Consider the following 19,976-nt stretch of genomic DNA (forward strand, 5'->3'; position numbering starts at 1 on the left):
TCAAAGGACTAGGGTTACTCTGGATGTCACAGTAGTTCGGATCCACAAACTGGTATCAAGTTGACACTTTTTTCTAAAGAAACCACTTGGATGGAGGGAGGGAGGACTTTTCTTACAAATCACTTAAAATTCAATTACCTGCCCAGCCAACATTTCATACAGCAGGACTCCAAATGCCCACCAGTCCACGGACTTCCCATAGGGCTGATAAGCAATTATCTGGAAAACAGAAGCATTCTATCAGGGAGGCAAGCAGCTTCTTGCTGTGGCTGGAGACGGATACTCACTTCTTCCACAGTAAGAATGGGGCATGGCTGAGGGAGGGGGACACGGAGGCAGAGGCAGAGGGCTTCCTTTGCCCATCACGTGCCTATTGTGGAAAATTAAATTGACTGTCACAGCCCCAGATGCAGGCCACTGCCTAAAGAATGAACAAGGGTGTCAGTGCTCACCTGAGCTGTTTCTTTACCTTAGGAGGATGGATATCCTTTACAGAGGTAACTATGGGCACGGGAAGCATCTGTGGATGTCACATTGCCTTTTCAAAGGCACTTAGTACAGTGTGTTATTTTTAATTTTAATACAGCAAGTGTGGCATTTTTAAGAAGAAACACCATCTTTGTTTCTCATTAAAAAACAGTAACATTTATACAACAATGTGAATATATTTAACACTGCTGAGCTATATGCTTAGAAACAGTAAACATGGTACATTTTCTGTCATGTGCCTTTTTACAATTAAAAATTTAAGTTAAAAAATGTAATAGCATTTAATACTATTTTGCTATTTAAAAATGTAGATAAACTTACAAAATACAATTAAAATCACCCATAATCCTTGTCTTATTTTTGTTTAGATTCTTTTCTGTTAATATATATTAAACTTTGCATGTATGTATTTGTTTTACATAAAAATAAAGACTTTAATATGTGGAATTTTAATAAATATTTTATTCACTTAAAATGTCCATGCTAATATTTGTATATCAACATAATCAGTTTTTACCTCTGTAGAGCATTCCACTGATGGACCAAAATCTTTATCAATTCCCAACTGACTAGGTTCCTTCTGCTGCTATAATATGTTATATCCTTGTAATTAGATATTTGGGATTTGTCCAATTGTTTCTTTAAGATAAATTCCTAGACATAGCATTGGTGGATCAAACGGTATACATAGCTTCAAAGTTTTTGATATTTATTACCGAATTGCCAGAACACAGCAAAGTTTAGAATAGCTGTGTCACCCTCCATCTTTCATTATATAGGGGTGTTAAACTAACTGTATCAGAGGAGTGAAAGGCAATTTAGCGAAGTTAAGAGCGGAGGCTTGAGGGTCAGACAATTCAGACTTTGAATCTTGATGGTATTTCCCCATTGTGTGACCTAATGTGACCTAAAGTTACTTCTTTACATCTCAGTTTCCTCTTCTACAAAATGAAGTTTATAATAATATCTGTGTCATGGGGTTTCGTGAGGATGAAAGAGAAAGATGTGCCTCTCACATCTTAATGCCCTTAAAATGTTAGCTATTACTAGAAAGTTCTCTGACTCAGGGATTGCTTGTTTTAGTTCATGTTTCTGAGCAAACATCACTATAAAGTGAATGTCTGCTTATCAAACTGCAGCTCCCACCTCAGTGTCCCCCCTAAAATCCAAAATGCCCTCTGAGGAGAATTAGCAGCAAGAGGCCGATGAAAAGCTTTTGGTGAGAACACTTACTGAAAGTGTTTTCACACTTTTAAAGGGCTTCATGTCTTATCTGATGATCCTCATGACAACCTAACGTGTTGATCCTTTTACAAAGGAAAATGGAGCCTGGGAGTGGTTTGTGCCAGAGGTGATGTGGTAAGCCAGTGGCAAAGCCAGGGTCAAAGCCTGACCATCAGCTTCTTCCTCTGGGCAGCCGGCTACAGGAGGAAGCGACCTCACCAGGACACAATGTGGGGCTTCTTGCACTTACAGGCAACACAATGCCCCAGGGACTTTTGAAAACTACAGATATGGGTGCCCACCCTGTAGAGATTCTGGATGCAGTTGATCTAGGGTGACACCTAGACACCCTACATCTTAAAAGACTCACTCCCCAGGTGACTGTAAAGTGTGGCAAGAGTTTCCAACCAGAGATTATTGAACTCCTGGCCGATGAAGGAATTGTGTCTGATGTCCTGTTTAACAAAATGGTAATAAACCAAGGAAAGCCACCCAGGGAAAACACCACTGGGACCTAACACTGATAGTCCCTTCTTTTCAAAAGTTCAAGTTGCACCACTTGGCTTTTAACTGCAACCCTCATGAGTACCTGTTTTAGCTAACGAAAAGAAGAGAATTTTCACTTTTTGTGAGAACGTCCAGCATCTGTCTTGCAGCCAGCTTACTGAGGCAGCAAGCACCCTCAGCGAGAGGGGCCCAGCCCAGCTCCTTCCCCAGGAACCATGCTCAGCATCCCAGCACCAAGCCCCAGAGCTGTGAACTGTGTCTGTGAGCATCTGCACTTTATCTCAATTTATTTTGTGCATCCATGAGCAAGATGTGTCCTTAGGTATCAGAAATGCCTGAGAGGTTATTTTTTGGGTCTGAGAAGGCTCACTAATTTTTCCACACAAATTAATGGTAGCTACTTCTTTTCTTTATGTCATTTTGGCTTATGAAAAGTTTCACAGGAACGCTTTACTTTCAGGTAGCAGAAGAAAGCTGTAAAGGATTAGTTTTTTAAAGTTTCTTAATTACTCGAGTAATACACAGACATTTACTTTGTGAAAAATTTAAACAGCACACAAATTGAACTAATTTCCCTTTACCGTGCCCTTATCCTCAGAGGTAACTGATGTTATAAAATCAGCCTGTAATCTTTCAGATTTTCTATGCTTTTATATGCATACCTACATACTCACAAGAAACATACAGTAGTGTTCTATGTATTATTTTCATAAATAGTATCATATTGTATTTATCATTCTGTACTTTGATTTTTCTCCACTTCTATTGAAAAAAATACCTGACATACATCATTGCATAAGTTTAAGGCATACAATGTGGTGGTTTGATTTACATATATTGTGAACTGATTAGCACAATAGGTTCCTTTAACATTCATCTTCTCATATAGATACAATAAAAAGCAAAGAAAGAAAGAAAAAAAGAAAAAAAAATTCTCCCTGTGATGAGAACCCTTAGTATTTTTTCTCTAACAAACCTCTTATGCATCATGCAGCAATGTTAGCTATAGTCATCATGTTGTACATTACATCCCTGGTACTTATTTACCTTAACTAAGTTTGTTCACTTGCTACCTTCCTCCAATTCCACCACCTCCTGCCATCCTCCACTTCTGGTAACCACAAGTCTGCTCTCTCTCTTTCCTGTGTTTTTTTTCTTTAAGATTCCACATGTAACTGAGAAATGCCTTCAAGGTCCATCCATGTTGTCACAAATGATAGCATTTCCTCATTTTTATGGCTAAATAATATCCTATTGTGTGTGTGTGTCTGTGTGTGTGTGTATATATATATATATATTTTTTTTAAATTAGATTATTTGTTTTTTTGCAATTGAATTGTATGAGTTCTTTATATATTTTGGATATTAATCCCTTATCAGATGTATGACTTACAAATTTTTTTCCCATGTGCCACAACTTCTTTATCCTTTCATCCATCAATGAACATTTAGGTTGTTTCCATGGCTTGGTTATTGTAAATAATGCTGCTACAAACATGGGGGTGCAGATAACTTCCTGAATTAATGTTTTTGTTTCCTTTGGATATATATCCCAGAAGTGGAATTGCTGGATAATATGGTAGTTCTATTTTGAATTTTTTAAGGATCCTCCATACTGTTCTCTGCACTGGCTGTACCAGTTTGCAATCCCACCAGCAGTGCACTAGGGTTCCCTTTTCTCCACATCCACACCAGCAATTGTTATCTCTTGTCTTTTTGAGGATAGTCATTTGAACAGATGAGAGGTGACATATCATTGTGGTCTTAATTTGCATTTCCCTAATGACTAGTGATGTTGAGCATCTTTTCACATACGTGTTGCCCTTTGGAGAAATGTCTATTCAGGTCCTTTGTCCATTTTTAAATTAGATTATTTGTTTTTTTGCAATTGAGTTGCAAGAGTTTTTTTTATAGATTTTGGATATTAATCCCTTATCAGATGTATGACTTATGAATATTTTTTTCCCATTCCATAGGTTGTCTTTTCACTTTGTTGATGGTTTCTTTTGCCATAGAGAAGCTTTTCAGTTTGATGTAGTCGCACCTGTTTATGTTTGATTTTGTTGCTTGTGCTTTTGGTGTCATAACCAAAAAAAATCATTATCAAGACCCATGTCAAGGAGCTTTACCCTATGTCTTCTTCTATTAGTTTCATGGTTTCAGGTCTTACATTTAGGTCTTTTCAGATAGTTTTTGTGAGTAGTGTAAAATAGCGTCCAGTCCCATTCTTTTACATGCAAATATACAAATATCCCAGCACCATTTATTGAAGAGATTGCTTTTCTTCATTGAGTTATCTTGGCTCCCTTGTCAAATATTTGACAGTATATGCTGGTTTCTTATCAGGGCTCTTGATTCTGTTTTATTGCTTTATTTGTCTGTTTCTAATGTCAGTACCATACTGTTTTAATAACTATAGCTTTATAGCATAGTTTGCAATCAGACTATGTGATACCTCTGGCTTTTTTCTTCTTTCTCAGGATTTCTTTGGCTATTCAGGGTCTTTTGTGGTTCCATATAAATATTTTTTATGCTTCTGTAAAGATGCCATTGGAATCTTGATAGGGATTGTATTGAATCTATAGATGGCTTTTGGTAATATTGACATTTTAGCAATATTTGTTCTTCCAATCCATGAGCATCTTCTTCAATTTCCTTCATCAGTGTCTTACAGCTTTCAGAGTAGAGATCTTCTACCTTCTCAGTTAAATTTATTCCTAAGTATTTTATTGTTTTTGATGCTATTGTATATGAAATCAATTTCTTTCTTTTTCAGAAAACCCATTGTTACTGTATAGGAATGCTACTGATATTTGTATGTTAACTTTGTATCTTGCAACTTTACTGAATTCATCAATTAGGTCTAACAGTTTTTTCATTGAGTCTTTAGGATTTTCAATATATAAAATCCTGTCATCTGCAAATGGAGACAATTTTACTTCTTGCTTTCCAATTCAGATAATTTTTCTTTCTTTTTCTTGCCTGATTCCTCTAGCTAGGACATCTAGTCCAATGCTGAATAGGAGTATGAGAGTAGACCCCTTGTCTTGCTCCTGATCTTACAGGAAAAGCTTTCAACCCTTCACCATTGAGTATGATCTTAGCTGTGGGTTTGTCATATAAGGGCTTTTAATATGTTGAGATATGTTCCTTCTGTACCTAACAGGTTAAGAGTTTTTATCATGAATCGATGTTGAATTTTGTCAATTGCTTTTTCTATACCTAATGAGATGATCATATGGTTATTTTCTTTCATTCTATTAATGTAGTGTATCACACTTACTGCTTTGTGTACACTGAATCATTCTTGCATCTGAGGGACAAATCCCATTGATGATGGTGATGATCCTTTTAATATGGTGCTGAATTCAGTTTGCTGGTATTTTATTGAGGCCAATATTCTATACTCATCAGGAATATTGGCCTGTAGTTTTATTTTCTAGTAGTCCCCTTTTCTGATTTTGGAATAAGGATGATGCTAGTCTTATACAATAAGTTTGGGGTTATTCCCCCTCTTCAGTTTTTTGGAAAAATTTGAGAAGGATTGGTGTTAATTCTTCTTAAAATGTTTGGTAAAATTCACCAGTGAAGCCATCTTGTCCGGGGATTTTCTCCATTGGGAGATTTTTGATTAGTGATTCAACCTCTTTCCTATTAATTCGTCTATTCAGATTTTCTATTTCTTCCTGATTCAGTCTTAGTAAATTGTATGTCAGTAAGAACTTTTTTATTTCTTCTAGATTGTCCAGTTTGTTGGTATAATTGTCCACTGTACCTTGATTTTTTCTCTTAACAATATGTCTCAAAGATCTTTCCATACCTATATCTATATATAGATATAGCTATACCTCACTATTTTAAATTGATGTAGCATTCTATATTATAAATAATCCAGTCTATTTCCCATTCCTTGATTGGCAGACATTGTTCAAGTTAGGATATACATATGTCTACTCTTATCTTTGGAAGGGCTGCATGATATTTCTTAACAGGAATATAACATATTTTAGCTAACTACTCTTTCATTGATAGTCATTGAGGTTGTTTCCCATTTTTCATTATTCAAAAATAGTGCTGCAATGAAGAATGGACTTTGAACACATATTCTTTCACCCTTGTGTGTGTGTATGTGTGTGTGTGTTGCAAACTAGGTTCTTAAAAGAGTAACTGCTTTGGTAAAAGAGTATGCAGTGTATGCAGGTTTTTAATTTTGTGCCAAGTTTCTTAGTTATATGGGGCCTCTCATTAGCATTGCCACATATAAGTGACTGACAGTCAAGAAAAAAAGAATTCTAAAATGTCCATTTCCAAGTGCCTGTGGCACCCCACAGTGCCTTTCCTTAAAAATCCAGTAACAGATTGCAAAATGCCACCTTGCTTAGCACCAACTCTGAGAAAAACAAAGGCTATCATCTGGCACAAATTTTTGTACCATGACATGTTGGGGAAATCCACTCTGCAACTGACCATTTCCTTTGGGAAGGGAGGGGGAGGAACTAGAATTAAATCTTTACCCTTTCATTCATATCTTAATCATAGGAAGAAAAATTCTGAGATTTTCAGGGTTTAGTACAACTACTAAATGCCTATTAGTACACAGATCCTGTGTCATATGTCAGCCTGGGGATCCTCTTTCTCTCTCTTCCCCTCCTCTTAACAAACTTTTCAATGTCATAATTAGGAGGTATCATATGGCCGTGAGCCATAACAGCTTGACAAAGAATTTTTACTGATGTATGGTGGATGGTTCTTTTGAGTTTTATTTAAATTTTCTCCCAAACCTTGATGTATTTTGGGCCTGAGCTTCTGGATGTGTGCTAAGTTAATTTGCATATGTGGTCTCAAAGGATTGGTTTAGAGTTATAGGGGAAGGACTAGCCTGAGGTTTGCTTGCCAGGTACCCCATGAACTTTTCCTAGCTCTGATGTGGCCATCTACGGCACAGGGGAGACATCAGCACGACACTGGGGTCCGGCCAGCTCTCACCTCGGGGGCAATGTAGTCCGGAGTGCCGCAGAATGTCTTGGTTGTCACCCCATCCCAGATGTTTTCCTTACACATACCAAAATCCGCAATCTTGATGTGGCCCTCTGAATCCAGCATCACATTGTCAAGTTTTAGGTCACTGTAGTGGACATAAGAATTCAGGGATTTAATTAAATTTAATTAAATGCTGTTTATTTCAAGTCAACCCACAGCTGCTCATTATGTGCTGAACACAGTGTTAGGTGTTGTGGGAGCACAGAGGTGGGTATAAACCAGCCCTTGCCCTCCAACAGCTTATAATCTGGGAGGGAGATGAAGAAAGGTCCACAAACCTCTGTGTTTTTCTTTTTCTACAGAGGCAACTATGCCAAGAATCTCATGAGGACACAATGAGACAGCAGCTCTGAGAAGAGAGAGATCCGCAGAAAGCTAAATAAGGGGCAGAGCATCCACAGAGGCTTCTTGTATACAAGAGCATTTCAAGAGTTGAGCCTTGCAACTTAAGGAACACTTATATTTCATAGGAAGACGTGTTTTCACAAAATTATTATTTTAAAAAATATCTCTGAAGATCATGGAGAAAAAACTGATTGGGAGAATCTTATTTAACTTCAGTGCTCCAAGCTCTCCTAGGACATAACCAGAATTAACACTGATTCTTTCAATCAAACAATATTTGTTGCACACTCGCTATGTGCCCAGCACTATGTTTGGAGGTAGGTATATACTGTAACAAGATAAACGAACAACTGGCTCTTGTTCAGATTAAATTCCAGGATAGGTAAAAAGACAATTTGGTAAGTCTTCAAATCTATAAGCATGATTATTATAGATTCTGATGGGTGGTATGAATAAAAAGGATGATGAGGTAGACAGTAACCAGAGGAAGTTACTGCACATAGGGTATCAAATGTCCATGGAGTTGACATTTGAACTTTAACCTAAAGGACACATGCTACACGCTCATCCCTGTATTTCATCTGTGTTGATGAGGAGAGCCTGATATTTTGGGAATGCTTGCACATTCCCAGAATACTGGATCACTCCAGTATCATCACGCTCTTCTTTTTCCTGAACACCTGACCTAATGTCAACACTTGGTGTTTCAGCACCAATGAGCAGTGATGATCTGATCTATAGGTCAGTCTTCCTCAATCCCAATAAAGTTCAACTTCCTGAGAGGTAAGGGGGGGCATCTACTGTTCAATTCAGTTCTCTACCTTAAATCATTTTCTCTGGGTGTGGGACATCTGTGGTTCTGCCTATTCTAGCATCTTGTGATGAGAGTATCCTAATATTCATTTGAAGGACCACTTTTCCCTGATTCTCAAGCCATGTAAGGTTGAAGGAGCTGAGCCTAGCTTCTGGAGTGGTCATGCGGGCCTGTTCTGGCAGTGGGAGTACTCCATATTGCTGGTCACATGACTGGCTCAGGAATGGCATGTGACCCAATATGAGCCAATCAAAACCACCGGGCAACAGCCCTGGCACTTTTGCTGGTACCATGAGGAAAGAGAGGAGATGTTTTTACATGGGGATTGCTTAGGAGGTAGAAGGTAAGTCTAGCAGTGCCAGGAGTCACCAGATGGAGGAAGAAAGCTAGTACAGATAAACCAAAGCCCAGAGGAAAGGTGATAATGTGCACACTCATAGCCTTATTTGAGCCCCTGGATCCCTCCAGGTGTAAAGTCAGATCTGCCCCCTGGACTTTTCTGTAATGTCACGTAAAACGGTGCCTCTTTTAACTTGTTAGAATTTGAACTGAGTTGCTGTCATCACTTTCAACTAAAAGAATACAACCTGAAAAAATATCCTGGCATCTCCTACCTGGGTCTGTGAGGTCTCTTCATCCAGGGAAAGGCCCACTTGCACCCACTGTTTCTCAGCAGTGGGGTATCACCCCACCCAGCCCTCATGCTTAGCTACAAGGCACAGTGGTCTCTGAATGCCAGCTTGGAACTTAAAACTGGGCTTTGCAGCAACTTGCTTTACCTAAACATAGAGGTCTACATGTGATTTGATTAACAGAGATACAGGACATTCCCTTCAACTTGACCACATGCCCCAAAACAGGAAGCTGGGGCAACTACGGCTGGAGAATCTAAATCTATAGTATCTTCATCTGTTATAGAAAAGGAGCTTCAGGTGCCAAGAGCCAGCAGGTCACGGGGCTGGGGGACACTCCAGTCATACAGTCACACAGTAGTGCTCTGATAGTCTACGGTGTTCTTTTTTGTTCAGTATAATAAACTTTTATTTCTGCTTCAAAAAGGGGCAAGGACAATTGTTTTCATTTTCAGAAACCATTAAGGACAAAATCAGTACACCTTCCAGAGACAGGGATCCATAAATCAGACACTTAGTACGGAAGTTCTTTTATCTTTCCCCAGACTAACAGTTCCAGCCATGGTGTTCAGAGAGAAAGTTAACCATATTTCCTCACCTCTTTACTTAAGGACTTTACTTAAGGACTGTCTAATTAGTAAGAGATCTAAATGAAGGAGGGAGGGATTCATAACATTTTGAAAGACTTTACCACCATGAAAGTAATCTCAATGAAGTTATAAAACCATACGTCTTCTGTCATTTCATCTTTTTAAAGTTTTCATTTGATTATCAGTTTCAAAAACTCTTGTCTTAATTGACATACTTGATTGTGAGCAACAAAACTAACTCTATTTCAATCTAGAAAGGAATTTTTTGAAGGGTATTAGGAGTTCACAGGATCTCTGGGGAGGCTAGAGAACCAGATTTGGAGGCTCTACAGCCAGAAAGAGTGCCCAGTTGCAGTGTAGAGCTGTTCCACTGAAGACACCAAGGATGCTGCCCCTGGGCAAAGACATTGACTCTCGTTCTTTGAAGCCCTAATACTGAGCTCTAGATATATAGAATATTCTTTCTGTTGCTAAGAGCTGCTTCCCCTCACCCCTCTGAAAATTAAATGTAGCTGATTACTATGACCACTCTTGATTCTACAGTCTCTGCCTTTCTGGTCCCTAACTTCTGATTCACTGTCTTGGGTGAGTGTGATGAAGGCCAAAGCCTCTCTTGCATAACAAGCCAGCCCAAGCCTGCACCATCTATTTCATTTGCATCCATGTAGTGTAAGGAGAATTGTACACCCCAGACTCACTGGCAAAAATGTTGTGTGTCTGCCCTGCTACAGGAAGGCTGTGGGCATTTCCAGTCTGTAGAGTAGGAGATGGACTCTGTTCCCACACACAAAGGAAGGGGTCTGAATGCTGAGTGGCTTAATGCAGTGATAAATGCCCCTTAAAAAATTCAAATAGTGATGGGAGAATAGGAGAATGTGTAATTAGGAGAAGAAGCTTTGGATTGAGGCATGTTAATTCAAAGATCTTTGAATTAAAAAAATCTTTGAATTAGCAAGCCTAAATTCCTAATCTTTGTATTTTACGACCTGAATGGCCAATGTCCTGGATCCCAGGGCAAGCATGGGCAGAATGATCACACTATTTACATTTCAAATTACCGTTATTCTCTCTGTGTCTATTTCTTCACTGAGATCACTTCTGTGCCAGGTAAAACCATTCCTCTTCCTGGCCTTCATCTCTCCATGATCAGGAGTACTTAGGGGGAGTAGAGATTCCATGTACTCAGGATAAGATGGTCCTTCCCCACTAGATTCACTTTACCACTTTGAGAAGTAAAAAAAAACCTCCAGGCCCCTGCAGGTCTCTGGCAAGGCTCCCACCTTCCATCCCATGATCCCACCAGTGCCCAGAGCCTCATCTTTGAGGCTCTTGAGACCACCAGGGCTAATCTCTTTATGCCTTTTAGTCCCATGCTCCTCAGGTACAGAGGAGACCCATGACTCCCAGACCCTAAATCTCCAGCCCTTAATTCCATGCTTTCTACAGAATGACAGGCAATTCACCACCACCCAGCACACACTCCCCAGCTCAGCTTCTCTCCATAGCTCTTACCACCACTTGACAGACTCTGTCTTAGTGACTTACATATCTGTCTCCCTCCACTGAAACATAAGTTACATGGATGCAGGAAGAGTTTGTCTGTTTTCTTTACTGCTGGATCTCTACTAGAAAAGTGCCTAGCACATAGTAGGCTTTTGATAAACATTTATAAAAGGAGTAAATGACACAGACTTTCATGGCTCTTCATGGTCTTTTAGGTAGACCCCACCTCGGCCAAGTGTGCTTTGGAAGCTGTGTGCCTTGCCAGCCTGTCTTGCGTAACAAGCCAGCCCAAGCCTGTACCATCTACTCCATTTGCATCCATTTAGTGTAAGGAAAATTGTACACCCCAGACTCACTGGCAAGTAGCAGCCTTGGGCTCAACAGTCTGCCTTGCATGCAATATAAAATGTTGTGACTCATACAACTATGATGATACACTTGTTCCTTCAAACCAGACAAATACTAAGTCCTGAACTTAATCCTGTCTTTCATGGTAAGCTATTCAGAGATCCATTTCCAAATTGTGGTTACATATAAAAAAAATTGTTTCATAATATGATTCATCATAGTCTTCCAGCTACAATTCTCTGCTTGCTCCCCAAATGTGGGGTCCAAGGGCAAGAGAAAAGAAGTGCTGGGCCCCCAGTGATGAGCCTGCTCCTCTTAGAGCAAATGGTCTCATGTTTAAGGCTCCAACCCATCACTGGTGGCAGAGTCCATCCAGACTACCCCTCACTATACAGCGCTGCCCAAATGTTGCCAGAGCTGTGGGCGATGCTGCCGGGCAGAGCACATGCCCAAGTTAGCACTGGAGGATTCCTCCCCCACCATGGATTCTAATTTTAAAAGCAGTTAAAGAAAGAGGCAGGAGAGGGAGGAGCTGAGGGAGGTGGGGAGATGGGAAGCGCAGCAGTGCTCACTCACCGGTAAATGATGCCCTTGCTCTGCAAGAAGAATAGACCAATGGCGATTTCTGCAGCGTAAAATCTGAAATTAAAAAAAAAAAAAAGAAAGAAAGAAAAGCGATGGAGAAATTCAAGGACACCATATGCTTGGCCACCCTGAGAATTCAATGTGATTTCAAACCAGGCGGAGGGCATTAATGTCCCACCATGGATGGTCAGCCACACATCTCATAAAATGAAGTATGGAGGGTAGATGGATGAACAGGGTTTAGAGAGCTGTGAACTGCCTTACTGTGAGACACATTGGGTGGGCAGAGGTTCCACAAATCCTCAGTGAGGAGGAGGCCATGGGATATGATGAACTGCCTATAGAATAATCATCTCAGATGATGGAAAGTTAAAATATCTTAATAATAACAGCTAAAATTTATTAAAGGTTTACCATCAACTAAGCATCACTTCACATTATAATCTGATTAAATCCTAATAACAACCCTACGAAATAGGTCCTAGTATTACCTCCCCATTCCTGAAATGAGGAAACTGAGGTTTAGTGACATGGCCCAGCTCTATATCTAATGAATGGCAGAGCCAGAAATGGAAAGAGCATCTGTCCAAAGTATAAGCTTTTAATTAAGGTCCAGAAGGGATGAGATTTCGAGAGACCCAGAAAGCCCAGTTATCCCACAGGGTTGGGCAGGGCTTTGGGGAACTGTGTTACGTGTCCTGACAATATGTCTTGTGTGATAACGGGATTAAGGTTTGTGGCCAATTAGATGCTAGAAGTAAGAGAAGAGCCAGCACCGTGGCTCCATTAGAATTCTGGCATGGGCGGGAGGCACAAAAACACTAACACTACCGGAATCAGCGCACATGCCCAAGAACTCAGCATGGGGGAGGGGGTCGCAAGGCTGGATGTAACAGACCAGCAAGACTCTGGAATAACAGGCTGTGGCCCTAGATAAGCCCTGGGGGCTTTCTAGAGGGATGTAAGATCTTAGCAAACTCCCTAGGAGAGGTTATTGTTAATCCTGTGACCTGCCAGGTTCCTATTCACCAAGAGCAGGAGAGAAACATGGCCAGATCTGGGTTCTAAGAAGAGGATACTAGCTGCCTTGTGGACTGAAGGGAACAGAGTGAACTAGCAGGGGAAACATGTTTCCCAAAGCCAGCATCGGTCTCCCCACCCTGGGAACCCCAGAGAACAGCCACCGTGTGTCTTGATCCTTCATCCCCACCCATTGCCTCTAGGATGAGACCATCCAAGGCAGAAAGTGGTATAGGACAGAGAAAAGAAGACTGAACAAAGATGATTTTGGTCAGAACTCTGGATGTGCCTCACACCAGCCCTGGGATTGTGAGCAAATTTCTGAAAACTCTCTAGGCCTGGCATGTAGTACGCTCTCAATAAATACTGGCAAATGAACAAACACAGCCTACAACGACCTTCCCCAAGGGAGCTGCAGGGCATTCGCTTAGGAGTCAGGGGCAAAAACTGGAGATCAAGAGATAGCTGTGTTTTTTGAGCTTCACATTCTTTACCCTGGTGTCAGGAAAGAAAAGCATCTCACAGCAAGCAGAACTGCCCGTGCCCCAGGCTGTGCATTGAGCATGAGGATGAAGCTGAAGATGCTGACAATCTCTATTCAGCTAAAAACCCAAGGGGACTAACAACCCACCCACTTATTCCAAAGGAAGAGCACATTACAGGTTCTCACTTACACGGCATGAGGCTCCTTAAACCGGCCAACTTGTTGGATGTGGTACATGAGGTCACCCCCATTCACGTACTCCATCACAAAGTACAGGCGGTCCTGGGAGAAGAGGGCAAACGGCAACATCAGCATCTTGTCATTTCTCGGGTTCCATATGGACAGCAGGGAATAGTGGGATTTATGGTCAAAAGCACCAGAGCTCTCTGACAGGCCCCCATTTGCCAGGCCTGTTGTTTCCCCAAGGGTAGTATTTGTACCACTGGAAGTGTGCAAGTGAGCATAGGTGGTGCATGAATTTTTTTAAGTTAAAAACTCTAAGTTTATATTTGTCTGTACTGGAAAATATAATAAGTGCATTAATCTTGTGACTTAATGGATATTATTATTTAGGAAAAAACTGATTTTAATAAAAAGTGGAACAGACTAAGTAACTCATACAACAGGGAGTAGGTAGCTGTGGTCACCAAGCTCCTGATGCTTCCCATACCATAATGTTCACCACCTGGTATTCTCGTTCCTGTGCAGTCCCTTCCCATAAGGAATTAGGACTGACCTATGTGTAACCAATGGGATATTGCAACAGTGACTGTGTGTGACTTCCAAGACTGGGTCATATAAGACATTACAGCTTCCACTTTGCCCTCTCTTGGGTCACTGGTTCTGGAGGAAGCCAGCTGCCATGTCATAAGGACATCCAGGCAGCACTCTGGAAAGGTACCTTTGGCAAAGAACTGAGGCCTCCTGCCAACAATTAGCACCAAGTCCCCAGCCACGTGAGTGGGCCACCTCAGAGACAGGCCCTCCAGCCCCAGTCAAGCCTTCAGATGACAGCAATACCACCTGCAATGCTCCTTGGAGACCCCAAAGCCAGAACCAACCCAGTAAGTCACTCCTGAGTTCCTGACCCACAGAAACTGTGAGATAACAAATGCTTATCGTTATTGTTTAAACCACTGAATTTTGAGATATCAGTATTAGAAAACTAACATAGTGATTGAGTATGGGAAAAAATGAATTATTAAAGTCTGAAAAATAGTGACCTAGAAAGGCACATCCAGAAGTAAGAGAACTTGGGTCAGAAAAAGAAATCTATATGACATTCAGCAACATTTTTTAACGCATCATTCAGGGGAGATATGAGCTCTTTCAAGTCGGGGGCTGCATTCTGCTCAGCTGTGTAAGCCCCGTTCCCGTTTCATAACTGGCACATCATAGGTGCCCAGAGAATGGTGCCAAAGAGACTTTATTTGGAAGCCATTTCTGCTTCTTGATAGCTGGGTATATTAGAAGTTATTAAACATCTGGGTCTCCTCAGCTCTGAAATGGAGATAATAACTGAGTCACAATGAGGGTGGATTCAATGAGACCCAGGTGTGTTACTGTCCTTGGGAAGCACCTACATGAGATTTGTCTTTTCTTCCATCAAAGGATGTTTGATAGATGAATGAATGACTGCACTTTTTCTTAGAGACTTCAGCTCGGGTCAAATCCCTCTTATGCCACATGATCAACTTAATACAAAATAAAAGAAAGAGCATGGAATGGAGATTTCTAGACTGCCCTACACAGAGCACCACTAGGGGTTATTTTGTGAAATCTGTGTTTTGGTTACATTTATATGTTGGCATGGTTGGGCTGTAATATAAAAGGAGGCTTGTTGTCAAAAGTCACAATGCCATTGTGTAGGGCTGTCAGACTGGGGCAGAGGGAATGGAGAGGTGAAGCATAGGGCAAAGGGTCCACTTTTGAAATAAATATAGGATATGAAGTCTCTTTCCACTACTAATAAGCTGGATAACACCGAGCACTTGCTTAACCTCTCAAATCTCTAGCTTTCTCTTCATCTGTGATGTGGACATTACTCATCTGCCCCATAGAGTACAGGGATGACATATGGATTCTAACATGATGTTGGCCATATAACAAATGCTTAATCCACTACTAGAAAAATCTCCCTTGCAGTGGACAGAACTTTATCTTTATATATCAGTCATATATGCATTTCATCAAATATGCATCAAGTGTTTAATAATTAGAATAACAACAATCATGAAATAAAGCTATCCTCTCGTGAACACTTACTGTACAGCTAAGCCAAATGCTCTATATTATTTTATCTCACTTATCTCTCTAAACAACCCAGCATGACCAGTATTACCATTCTCCCCATTTTAAAGAATGAAAAAGTTGTGGAAGTTGAAGCTCAGAAGGGATAAGCAAGTTGCCAGTGTCCCTCAGCTGTTCAGCTGCAGAGCCAGAATCCGAACCTGGACAGGTTGGTTCCAGAGTCTACACTGAACAGCCTCTCCGTGAGCTGCTTCTGTGCATAGTGCTGACATGGACATTATATGGATGTGTGGGGGTGTCCTCCTCTCTAAGAGCTTCCAGTCCAGGAGGGGAAAGAAGGGACATAGAGATCCAGCCTCTGTTAATACAGAGGCTAGCAGTTCACAGAGAAACACAGGTTAATCAGTTATTTTTGAAATGTCAAAGGACTTTCTCAGACCGATACTACTACACTCTCTCAACATCTCTAATGAGAGGCAGAGAAGAAAGTAGAATTATCACTTCTGTAGTCAGTGTCTAAAGCATATAGGTTTTGCAAAAAGGTCACAACTTAGTGGCAGAGTGGAGAAAATCAGCCAGAGTTGCCGACACCCAGCCCCTGGCTCTTTGGGGGGTTTTGATAGAAAACAAGCCTTAAAAATAGCATCTGTCTTTGCTGCACGTTGAGAAGAACCAAAACACTTGCTTTTAAAATTATTTTTAAAACTAGCAGATGGCATTGGCCACAGAGAGAGAAGTAAGTAAGGGAGAGATTTCACTTGCTTGCTTTCTGCTTGGAAAAACTCAACTTGCCCCCCAAACTCATTAGTCAGAACCCCAGTATCGGGGAGCACTCCACCATGGATAATGCCATGTTTTGTGGTCTGTTTCTCCCCCTAACAGTAGGCGGACAACTCCTGAGGTCCATCATCTTTGAACTGTACTGACTCTGACTTTGGCAAACCAGTACTTCAGCTATTAAACATTACGGTTGGCATCTCACTGTCCTTTCATTTTTCTGAATACTTAATGATGCCCACTCTATGCCAGGCACTATTCTACTGCCAGACGTGCTGCAGCGAATAAGCCATGCTGCCTGATGTTAAGGATTCCCCAGATGAATAGGGAGACCAAATAAATTTCCAAACAGCAGTGTTTCCCAAAATGCGGTGGGAGAAAGTTTTAGGGGGTCTGGGGGTGCATATGTCTTTACCTTTATAGTTTTGCATTTATTTTCATGTGCCTTGTGAAAAACATAACTCGCATGTGAAGCCCCTAATTATATGGCTACTATTGCTGAGAGGGAGAATAAACTGCATGAAGTTACAAGAGGAGAAAGGAGCAAGGTGGGGTGGGACCAGATTATGATAAACTGCATAAGGCCATCAATCCAGACTGTAGTCGTCTCACATCTGGCTTCAAGTTCTTGACCACGTTTATCTGCCTCATCCACTAACATTTACTTATTCTTCAATGTCTTTATTAGCTGTCTTTTTAAAAAACCTTAAAACACAATTATTTAAAATTTTTTAAAGCTCATATCAAAGTCATGAATGGAAATTCATTGTCTCTATAAAGAATAAATGTGTATCTGGATCTATCAATTTAAGTTATAACCAGTCTCACTTTGGTACATCAATCCCTTAAATGACCTATTTTTTAAATAAATGCAATTTGTCCGTGTACCCAAGCTCATTTCCTACCCCAAAGTAAGGAACATCAAAATCTAGAAAACACTGCGAGAGGCAAGCAACCAAGAGCCAATCTGAAGCAGAGAAGTGAATTTCATTCACTTTATTTATTTATATTTTACTCACCTGATTGAACATTTATTTTTGTGAATCATGTACTAGGTGTTGAAGGGGAAAAAATGATGAATAGCATACAGACTGCCCTCAGAGAATTCAGAATCTTTGTTAAAACATATAAAACAAACTCAAGCCATTATCTGAAATAGAATGTGGTAAGAGAAACTGCATGACAAAGTTGCCTCTGGGGGCTTCAACTAATAAATGGCCCTCAGCTGTAGCCTTCAATTCCTCTGTAATTATTCTACCCACCAGTGCCCTGAAATTTTACTTTGTTTCTCACTCCTCTGATGTTTCCAATATTTCAAGGCCTCAAAGATCTTTCTTATAGTCACATGCAGTCATTTTTTATTAGAACCTATCTGCTTTACTCTACTACACGAAAATCAAAAATATGTGCTGAGCATCGACACTCTCGTGTCAATTTTCCAAAGAGGACTTGTCACAGCTCAAAATTCAACTCTCATCTCTCTAGGCTGATGAATCTTGACTTGTATTTCCACCCTCTCCCTTTCTCCTGAGCTCCAGTCAGCTCCAGCTGGCTACAGGACGTCTCTACGTGGGTGTTCCACTGTCAATGCCAATTAAAAGCTCAGAAAGGCAAGCTCACCATCTTTCTCTTCAAACTAACCAGTCTGCTCAACTTTCAAAGTGTTTCTTCCAAATTGTCACAGTTATCGTTGTTATCCTTCATTGCACATTGCCCTTGTCCCCGGAGCATGAAATTGCTTCAGTTGATTTTAAATTTCCTTTTTCCTTCTCCTCTCATATTCAATCAGCAAATAAATAAAATTAAAATCTATCTGTCACCATTATCATGTAAAATGGTTGGAGAGAACTTCTCAAATTTGGGGTGTGAGTGTCAGGATCATTTGATTTAAAACAATGACTGGGTGGCATGTGCAGACTTCACCTGGGGGGCCCAAGGTAGGGCAGAGAATTCAAAGAGATAATACTTCTTCCTCCAAGGCAGCTGCAAGTGGGATGTGACATAATGCCCGTGGGACTGCCAGGGGGATACCGGCAACTTTTAAGCAGATACCATCGACAGAGAAAATCAATACTGTAGGTGGCATTCCTGGGTGCTGTCCGGCACTCAAGGTCCTGAAACGCCTTTGGTTGCCTAACCCCTGACACCTGTGAAGCTCTCACCAACTTCCTCCCCTCGGAGGCACTGAACGAACCTTTAACTGCTAAGAGCAAGCTATGTTCTGCTCCCACCCAGTTCATTTCCCTGGGCTCAAGATGGTGTCACCCACCCAACACAATTACACCTTCCCTGTAGATACAACCCCTTCTTAAAGGTTCGGACCAGGAAGACAACATCTGATATTTGCTGATCCAATCAGATTCTCTTTACTGAGTATGAATTGGAACTCACGGAATTTGGTGGAGAGGGAAACTGCAAGAGGCTATGTTATCATGAGCAGGAAGAGAAAAAAACAGCAACAATGATGAGAAAGATGCAGAGATCTATTCTAGAAAGCTTTGGAGTTATGGATTCTAGCTCTTCACAAGGCTCAGATATATCTTTGCTTTTGGATTGTTTCCTTCCAATAAAGTCTTGTAAAAAAACAAAGCAAAACAAACCATGAGATAGTTTGGAGGAGGGGGTGTTCTGCTTCTTGAGACCCAACCACTGCTGACAGACTACTCCATAGCAACACCCTTCCATCTAACCAGATCCTTGGATTCTGCTGCCAGCGCAGAGACGACCCTGAACTCAGGACCCTGGGGACAAGTTCAGTGCTCGATGGACATGCCACAAGGGGCCAACTCTACAAGCAGAATCATCCTCATCACCCTCCCTGTCCCCTCCTGCATTCCGGGTTGACGCCCCTCCCAGCATGCCTTGCAACAGAGTTCTTGCTGGGCCATGACAGCAAATTTGGGGAGGAAGTAACTTCTGTCCTTCAGTGACTCATAAAATCTAATTCTATTTAAAAAAAAAAGAAGTACATATGTTCAATTGAAAAGAAAACATTTAAAATAGATGTTTTGCTAAGGAGACTTAACTGCCTGTGCCCACTGGCAGTTGGGAAATTGCATGAATGTGCTGGGCTGACAATTGTCTCTGGGAAAACCTGCAAAAGGACTGGAGGAAACATAATTCTTCTGTGTCCACGCAGCAAAGTGCACCAAGCTCAGCTCTAATAATGCAGGGAGCCTCCCTTAATTGTTTATTCTGCACTTTGTATGCCATCTCTCTTAATCCTCAATTATTATGCTCACTTTAAAGAGGAAACCAACATTCACAACTGATAAGTGACTTGCTGGAGGTCACATAGCCAGTAATCACAGACCCAGATTTACCTGACTGAGAAGCTCACGCTTATCCCTTTGTGCTTCTAGAACAAT

The 19,976-nt window shown here is 40.9% G+C and overlaps 1 protein-coding gene across 2 annotated transcripts in view; it reads right to left on the minus strand.

Moving 5' to 3' along the window:
- Positions 1-19,976, minus strand: part of PRKCB (protein kinase C beta) — a 304,864-nt gene that overhangs the window by 30,601 nt on the left and 254,287 nt on the right. For both annotated transcript variants that reach the window (XM_036992141.2, XM_036992139.2), the window contains exons 11-14: positions 13,772-13,863; positions 12,069-12,131; positions 7,207-7,345; positions 139-219 (exon numbers count right to left, since the gene is read on the minus strand). In XM_036992141.2, coding sequence (XP_036848036.1) covers positions 139-219; positions 7,207-7,345; positions 12,069-12,131; positions 13,772-13,863 — 375 coding nt within the window. The remainder of the gene's footprint in view (positions 1-138; positions 220-7,206; positions 7,346-12,068; positions 12,132-13,771; positions 13,864-19,976) is intronic.

The sequence above is a fragment of the Manis javanica genome, chromosome 10, assembly GCF_040802235.1.
Source record: "Manis javanica isolate MJ-LG chromosome 10, MJ_LKY, whole genome shotgun sequence".
NCBI lineage: Eukaryota > Metazoa > Chordata > Mammalia > Pholidota > Manidae > Manis > Manis javanica.